We start from the raw sequence: 19,129 nt of genomic DNA, 5'->3' as shown, positions 1-19,129 counted from the left end.
ATAACATTCTTTTTTTTTTTTTTTAAATCAGACAGTATGCTTATACATTTCACTTGAACTGCCACGGATATATAACTGATATGTTTACTCAGAGAAAACATGTATGAAGAACAACCCTTGCTTTACGGGTGTCTGAGTTATGGGGATGCTGTCAAGCAAAGTAAAGATGTGTCGCTACTGCATAGTGATGCTTGGCAAGAAACTACACACTTAGATCTAGTAATTACACAACAACCACAACCAAATGAGGCCTAATGACACGATTCAGAAAACAAATAAATTTTAAAAAAAATGTAAATACAATGTGTTTGGCTGTTAACCTTGCAACAACCAAAGACTAACGCAAACAATGAAACAACATTCTTGGTATGTGAGTGTAGGGAGCTGAAAGGCATCTGATATGGAACATGGGTGAAAACGAGAGCCATGTGCTGAGAGCAAAACATCCTGTTGGCACATGTGCGGTGTGTAAACTGACCATGGGAGAACCCAGAGCAGAGACAGGAGGGGTACAGCAGGGCTTCGTACAAGCTCTGGGATAAATTACGGTATGGAGACCTTCTAAATCTGCACTGAGCTATAGGTTAAAAACAAATAGATAAAGTTTTGAAAAACACACAAATGATAACATTTTTTGACTTGATCTGCTCTTAATTTGCTATAAGGTAATAGATACTTCAGGGATTTGCAGCTACTTGAGCTTCTTAGAGCAGACAAACTTCATTACCCTGAGCATTAGGCTGGTTCAAGACCTCTGAATAGAGGGTTAAGTGTTGTGTTCACTGATGCCGTTTCCCTGGTTGGAAAAACAACAGATAGGACAGATAAGTCAATCACTGATTGGTCGGTGCAAATTAAACCACCTCCTTAACAGTAAACTGCTAATATGAACATGATGTGACTGAATAATTATTTGAAAATGAAGTGGCAGTTCAGTCTGATTATAAGGCTACTTCAGCACTGCCTTAGGAAATTATTAAAAAATGCTATAATGGTTTTGCATGTTTTATCCACTTACTATGAGCTGCATATATTTGATCACAACTGTTTTGTTTAAATTATTGCTATTGCTACATTATTGCTGCATTCAAGGGTTACACTGACATCTGAGATTTGAAAGTCAGCTGCTGACTGGCAGACTTTTCAATGTCGGAAACCACCGAATTCAAATATGGTGGTCAACAAATTCACATTCTGTTCTTCACAACATCCATGTTTGCTTGCAGATTTGATTTGCCGACAATATAAGATTAGAAGGGAAGAAGCAGACCAGAGAGATCTTTTACATTTGTCTTTGCCCCTTTCCTCAAATAATTGACAGGCATTTTACCACAGAAATGCATAGCTCATGCCTCATTACTTAGATAACTAAGAAACCTATTATTTTGTCTGCCAACCAAAAAGCCCAGTTTAAATTATAGGCCTTCTTTAAGTCAAATTGACTGAATGGTTGGACAGAGTTGAGGAGCACATCCCTAGTTTGAAGTATATTTTTCAGCATTTAGTAGCTCTGGTTTGCATCAAAGAGATTTTGTTTCATTTGCTTCTCAAGTGCTAGAATGGTCTAATAGTGGGTTGTTTTTTTTTTTTTTTTTGTACCCTAGGTTATATGAGGACAATGCAGTGTTCCACCCGCCCAGCGCAGCAGATTGTAAAGGCATCAGAGCTGAAAAACGACACAAGACCCCTGAGCACTGATCATATGTCGCAATCAATTCTGTCCTCTGGTGTTTTCTGAAAACATGAAACAAATAATGTGGCACTAATGTAAAGCAGTTATCTCAATTGTCTATTAATCTGACAAGATAAATATGATGGTTTCAATCAGATCCACACCCTCTAATTCTCACCATATAATTATTTAAAGTATCTAATCACTGTCACAGCATGTAAAGAAAGAACTGAGAGAAGTTGCAGTAGAAAAGCATAAAGGACTCAATGCTGGCAGATGGAACCGGGTCTGGTATCCATTATTTTGTGGAGAGACTAACTTTCCTGGGAGATTCCACTGTTTTGACATTGAAGGAATGTAAACAGCATTGATTTCTACAGTTATGGCTTCAATCCACACACAACAATCAAACAAACAATAGAGGCATAGGCCCTATTAAATCAAATCAAAAGACATTTTTGACCTACATGGTTTCACTATTAGCTAGTTTCAGTTCCTACATCATCCAGGTTTAATGGAAAGGGTTAGAGTGAGCAATAGTTTTCACAAAAGTCAAATTACAGTTGACAAATCCACACGGACTTTTCCAATAACAAGACGTACCTCATAGTTAAGATGTAAAGCAATATCCATTTATTTTTAACATGCTATTCAATAATCATCAAGTAATGAGCGGGGAGTTTATACACCTGGATATTTGTACTGTGCCAAAATTACAGAGCAAAATTTTTCATGTTGAGGGATCTCTGTGAAGGAAGGAGCTTTTAGATTACAAAAAGCAAAGAGAGCCCCAAAAGGCACCAGCAAAATATCTAAGCTGCAGAGCTGCTTATACCAAATCCTCTGCACTGGCAACAGTCACTATAGGACTTCAGGTGAAACTTAGGACATTCACAGAAACGTCTAGGCGAGCATTAAAATTCTTTTTCCCCTGGATAGGATTTCATAACGAATGACAAGTCTAATCTAGGAAAAGTTTAACATCTCAGTCCACCGTCTACTCACATGCCTCTAAAGCGAGACAGATTACTATTAAAACCAGACCTATGATCCTCCCCTGGCTGAGAAGACGATGACTAGTACAAAAGAAACTACATTTCCCGTATTTTTTTGAAAAGAGCGGTAGAGCACAATGTTTTCACACCAGATTCCCAGTGTCCCTCCCTCCAGTGCACGCAGCAGCTCTCAGCTGATTCAACATGGAGCTAATGAGAGGGCCTCAGGGAGCCACAGCAAAAACATGAAAACACATGCAATGCAACAAACTCATTAGGTAAGCACCCATGCTCATTAATTCATGTATTTTTACTGTATGGTACAGATGTGACAGCTGCAGGCCTGACTAAGACAAGACAATGTTTTCAACCTAGATTCAGATCATCAGAGAAAAAAATAGCAATAACAAAATTAGCTGCAATCTAGATGCAGCTAAAGTGGATAAATCTTCAGGTAAGGTTTATGTGTAACATTATATTGTGATACTGATATACAGTACATCATGAAATAGTATGAGGAGCTTGATAAAAATCAGTAGCTGGGAACGTCTGATTTTGGCTAATCAAATGATTACAAACCTGACAAATAAAGGGACCTTATTGTATTGCAACAATTTTGTAAATACAGTATTTTCAAAAAACAGATCTGATCAGTGATTTTCATGCAACATTACCCATCAAAGCCCGAAACAACCAACGATATTAAAAGGAACAGCTACCTCACTGAGTGTTCACTCTCACACTCACAGAACAATTTAGATCCAAAAAGCCAGTCTGAAAGGTAAACAAGTTCAAACTATAAAGCAAACAGCGCATTCAGTACAAGCAATAGCATTCACTCAGGTTGTTTTTCCACTGATGACTGTTCTCATCAGTCAACTCTAAATGCCTCATTTCAAAGACAGGATGCTTCTACAAGTGTACCACCTTGCTGGTGACAAGTAGTTGGCAGAAACAGGGTTGAGATCTACATGAACACTGACAAAAGCCAACACTTTAGTCTCCCTGTGAACTGCTTTGGCATACTTTACGCATGTTGGCATCTTAAAAAAAGACTCTAGTGTCTGAGAAACACTTCAACTGCTTCTCCAGGACAACAGTGGCATCTACTAGCCAAGTAAGGAGTGGGGAAGTATACGACTACAGCAGAAAGGGCTGTCTGCTTTATGTGATCTTTCATTTAAACACTGCCAAAGAAGCATACTGAGTTTGCAATCTTTGTTAAAAGAAAATGAGGTTTTTAACATTTTGTGACAGATAAATATTCCTCCCACTACAAATCCTGCTTTTAGGATGAAATTGTTATGCCATCTATTTATCATGTGAGATGACTTGCCTAATAGTTGTTTCTTAAGATTCACTTTCCACTCGCTAAGTGAACTTGGAAAGTAGTCTGCCTGTGAAAACAGATGTGACAGTTTGAAGTCTGAGCAAAAGTGCAAAATCTTTATCTTGGCACCATCGCTGGTTTCCCTTCAAGTGATATCTTTCTGGCCATTTTGTAGAATATAGACAACAAATATATTAGGTAACTGTATATTAAATAATCAGCAATTTAATCCTTAAGGTTTTCATCAATTCAAACACCATTTTGATCCCTCATACTCATGGCAGTTTTTCCAGCATCAGACATTTAATGTACTTGATGCTTTGAAACCTCTAGCACTTCTCCAACTTTTGGTACAGACGTTAATACCCACAAAATTGAACACCTGTCAATGCATTCCTGTGCTGAGCAGAAGTCACCTCTGCACTTAAAACAGCTCCTCTCAACTCCTCCAGTGTTGCCAAGCAACTGTGCTATCAAATAAATGCACAAAGTGCCAGATGTTGTTTTCTGGCAGACAAAGATGAAAGCCTGCCAGAGAAACTAGAACCAACTGACCCCATGGTCACACAGATGACACAAAGCTGTAGTCGCATTCTACAGCCTAAACTGTTTTTAACCACGTCCATGGACACGGAGTCCATTATGACTTCACGTAAACAGAGGCATCATTGCAGTAGAATTATCCAGTCCAGGAAACAAGTCATCTAGCATCAAACTGTTGTTGGTAACATGTTTGGGTTATCATCTCCTCCTCCATCTCCCTTGTGTGAATGCTGCCAAGCAATTACACAACAGTGTACATTCCTGGTGCCTGGTATCTACTGTGTTAGATCCCCCACGGAGCACAGGGAGTCAGTCTCACTTCACAGGTCAAGAGTTGCACTGTAAACATTACATTGTACTATTGGGAAATCACTTACATTTCACATTCATCAGCATTTCAACTATAGCACATTTTTCCTTTAAGAACACGAGGAATCTGAAGAGGATTTTAGTGGCGGAAATTCTTTCCTCGATCACTCCTTGATTTCTCATCCACAGAGTTATCTCCACTGATACGTCAATCACAGCTCTAAGGCAATGAACATAGTTCATTTAGGATATTCTATTAAATGCCAGCTATTGGACTAACTTAAGCAGAATGAGATTTCCTTTTCTTCCATTTTCCCCCCACTCTCTCTCTTTTGTTCAATTGGAGAATATTCTGGCAACTGCCAGGAGCAGATCTAAAAGGTACTCTTATAAAAATGCTTTCTCTCCAATCAAGACAAGTGGAGAAAAGGCAGATTGTACTGGATGTTGAATGAGGAGAGAGAACAACAAACCAAAACCTGAGGTTCTCCAAAGATAAACACTGAAAGCTCTTGGGGGGAGTGGTTAAGGGCTGGGTGGTGTGCATGCGTGTGTGTTTCTGCATTTGTGTGTGTGTCGTGAGTGCGCACGCGTGCAGCGCAAGTCGGAGCTGCCCCCCCCAAGAAACATTTCTAAAATAGCAACCGCAAACCAGACAGAATGTAAATCTGCACTTTGAAAAGGGTTGAAGAAAAAGAGCTTTGAGGGACGTAGAAAAACAGGTATTCATTTCAGCCCATTTACAGTTCCAGGAGCATAGAAATGGGTCACAGCACTCCAGCTCCACTCGGACTGTTGAAATAGGACTCCTGGTTTTATTTTCTTGAGTAATGAATTACAGGTTTTTCCGCGGACTGAAGGTGAATTTTATTACAGCTCCTGAAAGCTTCATCATGCCCAGGATGAAGGAATTCAATGCGTAAGCAAAGTTGAATAGAATTGTTTAATTGTATCAGCATGTTTCAGTTAAATCTGCAAGAAAGAGAAAAGGGGAAAGAGAGGGAAGGTGGCAAGAGGTAACTGGGCAAAGATAAGTGAAGAGTAGAACTCAGCAGTTAAATCAAATGAAGCATCTAAATTAGAGGCTGGTTGCTCTGATGAGTGTTTGCTTCCCATACAGTTTGGATTAATTTAAAAATCTTGGAAAATATTCTATACACCACAACACGTAGAACGATTTTAATCAACAAATGTTGTCTTGCCCAACACTCTGGGCTGCAGGGTGCAGGTTGAAATTATTCTGCCTAACATACAACAGATAAAATAAATTTATTTCATACTGGTATAGACATATATTTCTTTGTGTTATTTTCTCAAAGGCAGCATGACAAATTGCTGTTCAGTGACAATCACATATCTCCCTATTTGCTACTTTTTAAGTTTTTGGACAAGCTGAAAGGTTAAATGTTTTTTTAATGCTGTTTTTCGTGTTTTGGGAAAAGCTGATATTTTGCACTAAAAAAAGTGCAGCAGTATGAAATTCTATTCTTGCTGTAGCCACATATTATTAAAGTTACTCCAACTACTAAACAAAAGGAAGCAGGCTTGAAAATAATACAGTATGACAAAGGTTATTAAGCACTGAGTGTTGGAACTAGCATGGCTAGCAGACTTCCTCACGCTAAATATGATGCGCCTCTTTAATCCAACATTTAAAGTAAGCCAGTCCTCCTAAACTACAGCCTGTATTCATTCAGCATGACATTAGATAAATACAAATATATCAAATCAATATTTCCTGAACAACAACAAGGGGTCAATCTTACGCTTTCCCTCAAATTGCCAACTGAAGAATCCTGCTTTGGTACAGGTCAAAGTTCAATGAGACTGAACTTTGTGCGAGGCAAATGAGGCAGAACCTATTCCTGACAGAAGTAAACGCATCTCTGCTATGCTGAAATTAATGAGAAGCATTTTTTTTATCCTGACAGTGGCAAATTCTCTTATGGTGGCTGCCCCACAACTACAAAATAAAAACAACTGCTGCTTTGGCATAGTCACAGGTATAACACACATTTTGACAGGAATCCAGTCAGAATCTGGTTTAAACATCACAATATCTCCAAATGACAGATGACAACCTCATCTGAGGGAATAAAGGATTTTCACATCTAGACATGAGAGGAGGATTTTCCTCTCAGCTGCTGGCTCTTTCTCTTGTTTTCCACTCTTTACTGCATTTTTCCAAGGGGTGGTCTGTTTAAAGTTTCTCTGCTCCTCCATCTTTACTTTCACTTTAGACTAGTCAAATATAACAGCATTACATGACAAACAGCACTATATCTGAAAGTCAAAATATCTTCAATACTCTGCATGATGATCACTTATGGAAATCATTATGTATGATTCTGTACAATTAATTGTGAAGCCCTACTATCATTTTTCTAGCCACAGAGCTGAGAACTACAGGATCCAAATACCCAAGTGCTTCTGATGTTCAATCTGAGTCCACGGACAAATATTTTTGCCTAGGGTTGGTTAGGTTAGAAGGTTAGAGTGAGGATTGTGTTGTAGTGTAGGGATAATGACCCAGGAAAGTCCAACGACTCCACAGTGGATCTGATGGAAGCTGGAACAACAGAGCAGTGTTTGAATGCTCAAGAGGGAGCAATAGAGGGGGAAAACGAGGGAGAGAAGAGAAAGCCTGCAGCACATTCCCCACAAGACACTCACTTCCTGTCTGAGAGTCTTACTCAGCACCCAGGAGGAAGAGGAGGATGAGGCCCTCACACATACTCTCCTTATTATGTGGGCATGGAAGCCATAGAAATGGTTCTCTAAACAACATGGGGAAGAATAATGAAAAATATAATAATGATATTTTCACTAGAGAGCCAGTTTCCTTTTTCAGAGGAAGTATTTCCACTGGCCTCCAAAATAAAATATTCTTGTTTGCAATGTGTAGTCTACAAATGAGGTTGTGTGTGAGAAAACATTTCAACATGCTAATTTAGAACAAATCCTACCTTCTACTCAGAAGACATAAGGTGAAGCATTGTACAATATTATACTGATAAGATTATCACTGCATACTGAAAATACCTGTGAAAACCTTGCACTTTCTCGTTGCCGTATGCAACAGTTTTTCTGTTCTGAGACAAAGCCACCCAATAATAGTCTGTGGTTTAGAAGCAGGAAAACAAATTAGTTCAATGAAGAAAATGATTCACTTAGCCTAATTGTAGGTTGTTGTCACAGTTACTCTGCAAACATGTTGTTACGATGTGTGCACACACTGGCCCACCAGGAGGCTATGCACAGTCACAAACACCACTACACTCTCAGCTTTACCAGTCTGAGCAGGGAAACCCACAGCAAGGGCCAAACTGACCCATACACATCAGAAACATCGGTAACATATGCTTAAAAAAAAATCCATGGAAAACCTTGTTACAGACACTAAATCTGGAGAAAATGTTACCTCTTTCCCACACTTGCCCCTGGTCTCTTAACTTTATAATGAATGTGAAAAAAAGGCACAGTTCTCTTACACTGTTCCCTGTACGCATAAAATTATGTTTAAAGCTTTCAATGCCTGTGTCACGGTCTCCAAGCCATTAACTTGGGAGTTCTATTCTAGGGTGCCAGGAGTACAACAGTAAACCCAGATGGCTGTCAGGGTGAGATTTTGTTGTCACTTTACACTCTATTTACTAATCCAAGCCCGGGAACCTGCGTCCCTGCCAGTGCGAGAGACAGTAAATTTGTAATTGCTAAGCAGTTAATAATTTCCATTTTCTCCTGATGCAAACTGTGCTCGAACGGGGGAGTAAAATACAGCAGATTCAAATAAAGGGTACTTTAAGTGTGTGTGTGCTGGGATTTTGCTCCAGTGTGGAGACATGCTGGTGAGTCACTAACATCTTTTAATGAGCACAGTGTGCTTCTGGGTCGTCTTTTATTCTCCAGAATTTATGCAACTCTTGACTATATTTCTCTCGGTATGACCCACTTCCTGTACCTTCTGAGAACAGGCAAGTTTATTATTAGGAAAACATCTTCAAAAACCTGATTAACAGGGAGCAGGGAGATTTCACAGCCCTTCTATGAGACACGTAATCTGTGGAGAAGCTTGATTCTAATTGCCTTACAGTAGTAGGGCTGCCTATGTAGTTAACTGTAAAAGTTAAACTGACCAAACTCTCAGTCAAGATGTCCATGACAAGAGCAAGTATTCTGGCAAACACACACGTGTCAGGCTCATTTGTCCAAGCAAACACACACACTGCATCACTCCGTCATTCCTAATCATACCAATTAGCTGGCTTTTCATCTAAACGGTGTCAGCACTGAGACAGCAGAGCAAAGGTAATCGATCTAAGCATTCAGGCACTGACCAGCCTATCATGAATTGGGTACAATGGACATCACATATGCTGTATTGATCAAACCCTTCTAATTATCATACCGCATACTGGAAGCAACTGAAATTGAGCTGCAGCAGACCGAATCCATCCATCCTAATCATCTTAATGCTGTAACTCTTTTCCTGTTATTTGTTTTAAAGTGGATTGGCAATGAATAGTCCATTAATCAATTAGTCAATTCAGCAATAATTTTGATAATAATAAATAAATAATATAATTTTGATAATAAATTAACTGTTTAAGTCTTAAGCAAATATGCCAAATATTCTGTGACTCCAATGTGAGGACTCCTGTTTTATATAGACATAAACTGAGTATCTTTGGGTTTAGGACTGTGTGTTGGACAAGGCAACAAGTCCTGTGTGGGAGTAATCTTGGGCTCTGGGAAAATTTAAGGACCATTTTTCACTATTTTGCAACTTGTTATAGAACAATCAATCAAGAAAATAATCAGCAGATCAATATGCAATAATGAAAACAGTCACCCATTGCGCACCCATTTTAAATGTAATTATCTATTTTCTATTCATATTATTTTTTATAAGACATTTAATATGTCCCTACTCCTTGCACAACATATTGATTTATGTGTTTATCTGTTGATATTTTGACCACTATTTGAAATTAAAATAAAAAACAGTACATTTCTCTGTCTTTCACTGAAAACCTCTAATTGTATGGCGCAGATGTGTTTTATCCATATACATGAGTGAATGAATGTTTAGCCATACTGCACACAAGCGTTGCTCACAGCAGTCTCCTTAAAAACAGACCCTGATTTAATAACGGTGGTTTTAAATGCTGTTTCAAAAGCAGAGCACCTCAAGAAACTTCTGATTATAAAATCTGCATACTTTGAACACCTTTGATATTTAACAATTCTAGACTACGTCGTCATTGAAGCCTCCGAATTGCAAAGTGGTGCAGGCATATTACCTGGATCTAGCAAGAAGTTGCTAAGGTATTGCTATTCAGGATCATAGAGTGATTCAACCTGTGGCTCTTTGCCGAGGGTCAAGCACACTTTATTTTCCAGGAAAAAGAAGCCAGAGATACCGTCATGGACAGTAAAACACTTAGTACAAATATACTGGAGTTCTCATAAAATTATTTCATTATAGTCCAAACTCAGACCTTCAGTACATGATGTTCCGCGTTGAAATCTACAGCTTATCCAATCAAAACACAGCCAGATGTTACACAGCTCTGACCCAACTGGATGAGATTAAAAGAACTATTTATTAGGATTTGAATATACACTTAGGCCTACTGAACAAAAAAGAAGATGAGACTCTCTGATCTAGTGAGCTGAAACTAATTTAGACCATAACAGTAGGTTTTTGTGGTTAATAATACACCGTATTCAAAACTCAACCGATGCTAGGGCTGTGTAATGTCTACCATGAGACAACCGAGCAACATATGATGCAACCAGACATCCTGGTCTCTTCCTGGAGGCCAAAGATCAAAGGTTGAAGCAGTTTCACAGTTGAGATAGCATGGTATTTAAACCTGAACCTACAACTGACCAGAAAGACCAGGAGACAGTGGAACGCAGCAGTTATTTCTATTCTACATCCCAGCAGCAATGTCAACACGAGCAGTGTCAGCCATGATGTCATGAAGCGGCAACTGGGGGGGGGGGGTTGTTGGCACAGGCACAAGGCCAAACTAACGAACAGTAAAGACGCAGTAACCTGCATAGATTATAGACGACATACAGACGCACAAACAGACACATTTAGACACACACTGCGTGACGTGGCGCATGGTATGTCCGGGACACTCGAATTTAGGGCCGGCCTCTGGTTAAGTTGTTTTCCTGGAAGAGTTTGGGATGACATGGAGCATTGAGGAATGTTCTGAGGAGCGAGGCAGCAACCAGGACATTCAAGAGGGGAACTACGTGTGTGTGTGTGCTTGTGTATGTGTGTGTGTATAGGATAAAGTATACACTTACTTCAAGACCAGCTGCTCGCTGAGGATTCCTCCCAAAGTTAGTCAAAAACTTAAATCACAAGATAAATACTACTGACGAGTAGCTTTCACCAAGTTACAGTGATAAAATTTACAACTATACTCATCAGCAATGTGCAGTTCATATCATGTTTGTTTTAATTACTGTAGGAATATGACTGTTAATGTTCCTCTAAGAGGCCTGTTTGGCTGCTTCCCGACTCTGATTATCTTCCTGTGGATTTGATAAAGAATCCAGCCAACATATCTAATTCTATTCTATATTCCAATTCCAGTCTCGTGTTTTGAAATGTGTGATAAATGACCTCAACCTCTGAGTTTTCAGGGACCTCTCAACAGAGACTGGCCTGGTCTCTCTTTATGAGCCTGTCATCACTTGTTTCTCTGTTCACTGTCACTTGCACGTCATTAGAGGAGAGATCACACACTGAATCAATTTTATCACCAAAAGGAAACACGCAGTAACAGCGCACATGCAGGAAAAGAGAACATGACAGGGTACAACAGATAGATGACTGTGGGAGAAGAGAATCTGGGATTGACTTTTGAGCCAGAATGCGTCAACGACAGCCATGGAAATGTAATTAATGTAATTTTCTCATGAAAACTGCTGCTGCTTGCTGTTGTACTTTCATAGGCTAGCAACTTCTATGATTATTTATAAATTTTCAGCTCCTTTTAATAACATTTTTTGTTGAAGTCATTTGTTAAAGTTGCATCAGTTATTTCTGCATGCAAACTGTTTTACTGTGAAGTAAATGAACTGCATGTTCGGGTCAACTTCAGTTTAGTCTACAAACAAATGGACGCCATAGGAGTTTGCGCAGCGACAGCTTGTGGTGGAGGCATGTTACTACTTTTACTTGCTCAGCACGAAGGGTACATCATTGATGGTTAACCCTCTCTCATGTCTCTGACCCCTTCAACCTTATGCTCAAATTTTCGCTTTAGACAACATACAATACGCCCATATAACTGCAAACTCGGCAACTTTTTTTTCTGCGGTCAACGCTGCAAATTCTGTAGTTTATAAGGTGGTGACACTAATTGAAGTCCCAAATTGTCTCGGTTTAATTGCCCTAATTGATTGGTTCCGGATCACGCACATGACACGCTCAAGTTTCCTGGCCATGCTTCCAAGGAGGCCTAAAAAGTTAAGTTACTGAAAGCAGTAAATATGCACTGAAAGTGTAATTTTATACGTCCAAGATAAACAAAGGGCCGACAGAGGGCTGCTGAAGTCTGCAGCTTCTCGGAAACAACGAAAAGGAGCAATGAGATGAAAGGTGGATGAACAGGAAGTTTAACAATGTATTATTCAGAGAAAATGCAATTTATCCGTAAGTTTGTATTACTTTCTTTGTTTGTTTGTTTGTTTTTACCTAGTAACATGACTTCCAGCTTCTTACGGTCCACCCGAAACCGCTCCTCGGTCCACTCCGGATCTGGCAGCGGATGGGGTCCGCTCAGATCCTCCTCCGATCCTGGGAGAGGAGAGTCGGTGCTGCGCTCGCTGTTGGAGCCCTGGTCCGACTGCTGCAAGTATCCGCTTAAAGTGTCGCACTGGGCAGCCATTGGTGCTGCGCAGCAACTTCTCCAGAGGCCACGGCGTTTTATTCAAAGTGAAGTCGAGCTGAAGCAACGCGTTGAACTTCTGTAAAACTTTTGTTGTTGTTTGTCGTTGTTTTTATTCCGTCACTTCGCGGTGTTGTGCGAGCTCATTGCAGCGCAGCCGAGAGCTTCCTCTGCAGTTTCTTCAAGCCCCTTCGTTTTCCCCCATTAGGCAGACTTCTAAAAATAGGAAGGAGCACACTGGTCCACTCGCTATAGGTTGTCTGCCGAGTTAACGGAGCGCCGCACAGCACACTGCAACAAACATACCAACCAACTCCTCGGGAAAGTTTCACGTGTCATCCTGAAAAAAAAAAAAAAGAAAAAAAGCGGGACTCCTCCCAGAAACACTTTTTTTCTGAGCATCTACCTCCCCCTGGGTTCCTGTGAAAATCTCCAAATTTTAGTACTTGTGAGAAACGCACTGGATTCAATTTGCGTTATTGTGGGACCTGTGGAGTGCACAACTTTTATGTCTCATTTATGGGAAACTGCTGAGGGATTATACCCATTGCAGCATACAAAATCATAGTTATTATAAGCAGAAAATTATATTATAAGCCAATGTAATACCACGAGATGTGAAAATAAAGTAACCATAAACGACTGAGAACACCGACAGGATTGACTTGAGCATGCATTTGTGTGTCTGTGCCATTTTTTTCTTTCTGGCTAGCAGTTTATAATAACACCCCGTGCAACCAATTTATTGGTTTATAGAGGAAACACTACACATCCTGAGAGTGGTGAAAGGAAGCAATACAGGAAAGGGAAACCAAAACAATGTGGAGCAAGCCTACATTAAGAAAAACAGATTCAGAAAGGGCCAGAATCCAATAAACAAAGGTGCCGCATAAATTAATACAGAACCAAAAGGTACAATACAGGTCACTGAACACAGTAATGTTTACAATAGAATGTTTGTAAGTCCCTGCAGAAATATAATTCCAGGGTTATTCTCACGCTGTAGCCAGGAAATGATTAATGACAGTTTCCAGTTATATATGGCCTTGTTAAGCAAGGTTTTCCATTTGTTGAATTTACATTTTTAAGGTTCAGGCTTAACTTGTGTCTGTTGGTGATTCTTCACGTTTCGTATTCTTTCACTAATATTTTGTTCTGCTGCATTTATGATTTAGTCATCCAAAACAGGAACCTGCCAGGCATGGTAGGTTTTATATTTAAATAAACTCAGGTCAGGTGTGAATCTCTCTTGCCAGCCATGACAGACATCACATGGCCCACAACCTAATAGTGACAGTTGGGGCCTTCGGTAGAGCTGAGAGTAACGACAGAACTGCAGAGTACCGTGGCTCTTTCTCTGTCAGTGTCTTGCTCATCTGAAGTAAAAACTTCTATCATCCTAAAATCTGGGATTAAAGGTAGAAAGAAATGTCTAAGATGTTTCATTTCATTTATAAGGAATCCCCAGCTAAGGTCTGATATTCAGTTTACTACTACAAAAAGTAAAGTGCTCGCTTAACCCAGTAGTCCAATTACATCACATCACCATAGTACTCTAGAGACTAAGTAAGCACCAGCCCATCTTTGCATTAATATCAGTAGGGAGAGTGTGTTTGCATTTTATCATAAACACCTCTACAGGAGCTGTGAGCTGTCAAATTAATGTGCATACACTAGCTTGACCAGTGTGCAGCAACTGTGCCGCAACCAGTGGAGGTGATGATAATGGGTGGTTTAATTTCAATGGATAGAACACCTCTTCTCATTTTCACTTCATTACGAAAACAAGACACTATAATAGCCTCTATCCACATGAATAACCATTAAGCAAATGGGCCTGAATTGAGTGTAACACAAATATGAAAATGAAGTTGTCCTGGAGAGAAACTGCCTTATGCAAAACGCTTGGGCAGTAAAAAGTAAAGGCTACCACCTAGTGGTCATGTGAATAACAAACGTCTCTGATTTGCTGGTTTAAAGAAGTGTCACTGAATCAAACATTATATGCAACAGGAAGATAGTTAATTATATAATTTTACTCATGTACTGAGAAGAAACTAGTTGTAATTCAATTTTTATCAATGCTTTTAATGCAAAACAATGCAAAATAAATTCAGTACAGTCCTGTACAATATAAATCTCTTAAAAGGAAAATACAATAAGGCTATCTTGCTACTGCTAATAATAATAATAATAATAATAATGCCAATTTAAGAGGAAAATAAAATAAACAGTAAAAATGGTTAAGTCAAGTAAGATCTGAGAAGAGAAAGTGCTTCAAGCGTATAAAACACCTCAGCAAGAACCAGTGTGGATGAGCAGTTGAAACAGTACTGTCATTTTTTGAGGTGTTCAGGGATGCATCATTGTTGCTCAAATGTCTTCACATTGCATACCTCTGAGTCCATTCTCTGGCTAGTTTGTTGTACCTAGAGAGAAAAGAAAGTCCGAATGGGTTTCTAAAGAACAGTTGAGTGCTTAAAGTTTTTTCACATGCCAGTGTCTTTGGCGTTCACACTCACTTTTGTCTGTCCGATTTGTAGATGTGTGCAATGTCTGGGACAAGCGGATCATCTGGATTTGGGTCACACAGCAAAGAGCATATGGATAATAGAACTGGGAAAAAAAAAATCACAAATCAGTATGCACACAGGTGGCTTTAATTTCATGCACTATCAAAATCCTGTTAGTTTAGGTTCACCCCCACCCACAATTTTTACAAATCATTGGCAATGACCGGGGACACAACTAATAAAAAAAGATCCATGTTGGATTTTAGTGAAATAAAGATCAGCACGATAGCGTCAGCAAACTCTTGTTTATCTTCCCTATCTAAATCATATTCATTCAACATAGTTTCACCTCATTTTTTCCCCTAGTCATCCACAAAAATAGTGTTTACTCCTCCAATTACACAGCACAAAACCTGCAATTTCCCAATTTGTCCCCAAAGTGACAAAAGGACACATGGTTCACAGATTCATTTTTGGATAATCAGCCCTGAAAATCCTGTTACCTGTGTTCCTAGAAGTTGAAAATCATTCATTTGGAAGAGCCCAGATTTGGTGAAAGCACATTGACTGCATCACCTAACAGGTTTCACTTGCCACACTGTTTGATATAATCTAACATACCCATCTTTGACATTCTCTTCCCATGTTATGTTTTGTCTCTACATCCTAATTTACCATCAAGTACTGTATATCAAATTACATAAAAAAAAAACCCTCTATCTCCTTGTGATTTCAAATTAGATAAAAATCAGATCATATGAAGTGCTGCTGCAACTGACTATACTGCGCTACACAGGCAAAATGTAGAAAATGTAGATGTTAGTTACCTTTTGACACTGTAAGTGCAGGTGACCACTGTGACCTCAGGATGTCAAGGCAGATGCTACCATTGCTATTTATGTTCGGGTGATAGATTTTCGTTGTAAAGGCAACCTATGGAAATAACAACCAGAGCAGAATTAGGTAAACTAATCTAATTTTGAAAGTGGATTCTGTCAGGGTCTCTGTCAAACGACATGTGTATTAAAGCATAAGAAAATTGTCAAAAAAACAAACAAACATTCAGTTATGATAAGGTGGTTTACTTTTGAGCTAATCACTGTCTAAGATGAATAATCTTACCTTTGGTGGTTTAAAGGGATAGTCAGTGGGGAAATGAACAGAAAGGAAGAATACTCCTCCATGATATGGACTGTCATTCTGAAACAGAGGAGTGAATTGTTAAATTATATCTATTTTCTGTGAGAAAGAAATTATTATTTGCCTTGCATCTGATAAGATCTCCTTTGTTTAAATTAAGATATTATGGTATTTCCCCTTTTCCCATTGTCTCAATAATGCCAGTGAGTAACACTGGGAGAGAGTGTGCCAGTCTGTGCTCTCCATACAGAATAGAAAGTGCTGTAAAGTCAACCTAAACACTATTGTCTACAGATCCAGAAGCAGCTTGGTTTAAAACAAAAAAATCCAGAAAACGAATCCAGAAAAAGCTCACCGGTCCTGTGATGGTAGCTTGCCAGTGAAACACTGAAGGAAACAAAGAGAAACAATCTGTAAGAATATTACTGAGTTCTAAGGATTTATACACATTAATCTGTGACACTGCACCAGGGCCACAGCACAGCAACACTGATAACAAGAATGACAGTCACAGATTACATGTCAACAAATTATATACTCTCCCACTTACTGTCCTCCCCTACGGGTCCAGCTGAACATGAAGCTGGAGGATCTCTCTGCAAGTCATTTAGCTCCTGTACAAATACACAAACCAACGTAAGTGTTTTGACTGCTTCCGCCACACTGTGGTGCAAAACTTTAAAAGCAAAATCCTTAAGTTTACAGTTAGTTCATCAGTAAACCAATGTCAGGACCGCCTAGTTAAATCTTCGAGAAATGAAACTATATTGAAAATCAACCAGAAACACAAAATAAAAGTGCTTTCACACTGCTCGTTTGCTAGGCCAACTTTAGCAGGCAGCGAAGTTAGCTAATTTAAGTTAAACTGCTTTGCTAACTGGCTTTAATATAATGTCATCGCCACTGGCACGAATGACAGACTTGCTGGCAGTAAAAGCTGTGTAGTGAAATAATTACCTAGCTATAGATCGTTAACAAAACGCCGGTACAAGTATTGACCGCGTTAGGTTAGCAAACAGATGCTATTAGTCATTGACTGGCTAGCATTAAAGCGTCGTTTCCGTATCGCTCCGACCTTTTCTGTACATCAACTAAATAAAGAAAAGACGAATACTCTTACCTTCTGTATTCTTTTCAAAGCCATGGCAAGTCGTTCAGATAAAGTAAGAGAAGCTACGGTGTTAACTTTGACAGCTGTCAGCTACAACTACGCTCACTTTATGCCGACTCGCTGTTATTTGTTTTGGCAAACTGATTGTTTCTTTTGTTTCCGCCTTTTTTGTTAGACGACGAAGAACGGACCGGTGCATTCTGGGACTTTGAGTTTTCGGGACAAGCCACTTAAAGGGACCATTCAAGCAAACGTGTGTCCACAGCTCATCCCGTGAAAAACCACTCTGTTAAGAACTTCGTAAACAGCAAACTTAGTGAATACAGTAAACAAAACTGTAAACAGAGAGGCCAGCTTATGTTTCCCAGAAAGTCTGTTAACCCTGTGGGTGGTATTCTGTCATATGAGTGCACTATGCACTAAGGTCACTGTTATGACTGATGTCTGACCTTTGAGGAACATATGGTATTTGAACTGGACAGATCTGGCTATGATGTAAGCTTCACTCATGACATGTTGATATCTTGCTGCTCTGGTTATTAAAACCATTCAGTGTAGAGTCAAAAGAGAGCCATAATGATTGTAAACAAAATTATTTACCGAACAAATTTGTACGGAACAAATGAACAACAAAAGACTAGAGACTTGGTAGGCTTTGATTTGGTGCAAATCATGTTGTGTTCCTCCTTTCACATGATCTAATGTTGCTCTGAAGAAAAGATTTCTTCTGGTGTTTAATGGCTGTAACCGTCCTTCTGTACACAAGGGAGCATTTTGAAGATGGATGGACAGCACCACCATGAGCATGAAATATTGATATATAAAAACAAGGCAAGGCATGTTTATTTGTGTTCTACCTTTCCAGGTAGAACACAAATAAAGAGAGACTAAAACACACTTAATATAATGAAGTGAATGGTCAAATATACCAAAATATAATTTAATCAGCTAATGAAAGATAATGAAATATGGACATCAGTTGACTCAGTATCCCCCAAAGCTGTAACATCTATTGCTGTTTGGCTTAGTAACCAGTTATCATTACAAAACTGTTATAAGCACATCCATGATGATTATACAGTGTTGTGATTCTGGTGTCACAGCTCACAGGGAAACTGAGTGGACTGAATGTTTAGGTCCATCTTGCAGAGAGCTTAAGGCCTGAGAGAGTGAAGGGGATTGGGAGGACAGAAGATAAATAAACATACAGACACATACAGTACATAGGGAGAAAGGGCACATCTGTCATCTTTCACGCCTGGACTGCCGCATATCTCAAAGCCACAGATTGCAGCAAATTAAGAGATTTTCTGTTTATTCATTTATCTCTGCAGAACTGGATTCACTGAATCACAGAAACTCATTGATGATTTATAACATTTTCTTTCATTTGCAGTCAGTGCCTGACACAGTTTCATGGAACTTTCTGCAAAATACAAAGGCAGAATTTTAGTGAACCGCCTTATCTTATGCAGGCAAAAGAGTCATTTTCAGCTCCTCTGCATACCCATAACTATTCATTTTAATGACAGAAATGCTAATCTGGTTTCAGAGAGGATCTGGGAGAGGCCTTCATTTGTGTTTAAAGTAATATCAC

The 19,129-nt window shown here is 39.3% G+C and overlaps 2 protein-coding genes across 2 annotated transcripts in view; both read right to left on the bottom strand.

Annotated features, from left to right (window-relative positions):
- The window catches only part of LOC121189739 (protein bicaudal C homolog 1-like), a 54,220-nt gene extending 41,143 nt beyond the window's left edge, over nucleotides 1-13,077 (bottom strand). Inside the window, exon 1 of the mRNA XM_041050155.1 lies at nucleotides 12,576-13,077. Within this exon, the coding sequence (XP_040906089.1) occupies nucleotides 12,576-12,768 (193 nt within the window). The 5' untranslated portion in view covers nucleotides 12,769-13,077. The remainder of the gene's footprint in view (nucleotides 1-12,575) is intronic.
- A 1,758-nt stretch (nucleotides 13,078-14,835) lies between these two features.
- LOC121189789 (ubiquitin-conjugating enzyme E2 D4-like) lies at nucleotides 14,836-17,711 on the bottom strand. Its single transcript, XM_041050244.1, has 7 exons — nucleotides 17,542-17,711; nucleotides 16,972-17,035; nucleotides 16,777-16,808; nucleotides 16,404-16,481; nucleotides 16,109-16,214; nucleotides 15,291-15,384; nucleotides 14,836-15,197 (listed from the first exon to the last, which is right to left on the bottom strand). Exons 1-7 carry the CDS (start codon nucleotides 17,563-17,565, stop codon nucleotides 15,152-15,154), a joined length of 444 nt encoding a protein of 147 aa, XP_040906178.1. The 5' UTR covers nucleotides 17,566-17,711; the 3' UTR covers nucleotides 14,836-15,151.
- Nucleotides 17,712-19,129: the final 1,418 nt, after the last annotated feature.

The sequence above is a fragment of the Toxotes jaculatrix genome, chromosome 11 (assembly GCF_017976425.1).
Source record: "Toxotes jaculatrix isolate fToxJac2 chromosome 11, fToxJac2.pri, whole genome shotgun sequence".
In the NCBI taxonomy this organism is placed as follows: domain Eukaryota; kingdom Metazoa; phylum Chordata; class Actinopteri; family Toxotidae; genus Toxotes; species Toxotes jaculatrix.
The sequence above is the reverse complement of the archived record's forward strand: the minus strand, read 5'-3'. Positions and strand labels throughout refer to the sequence as shown.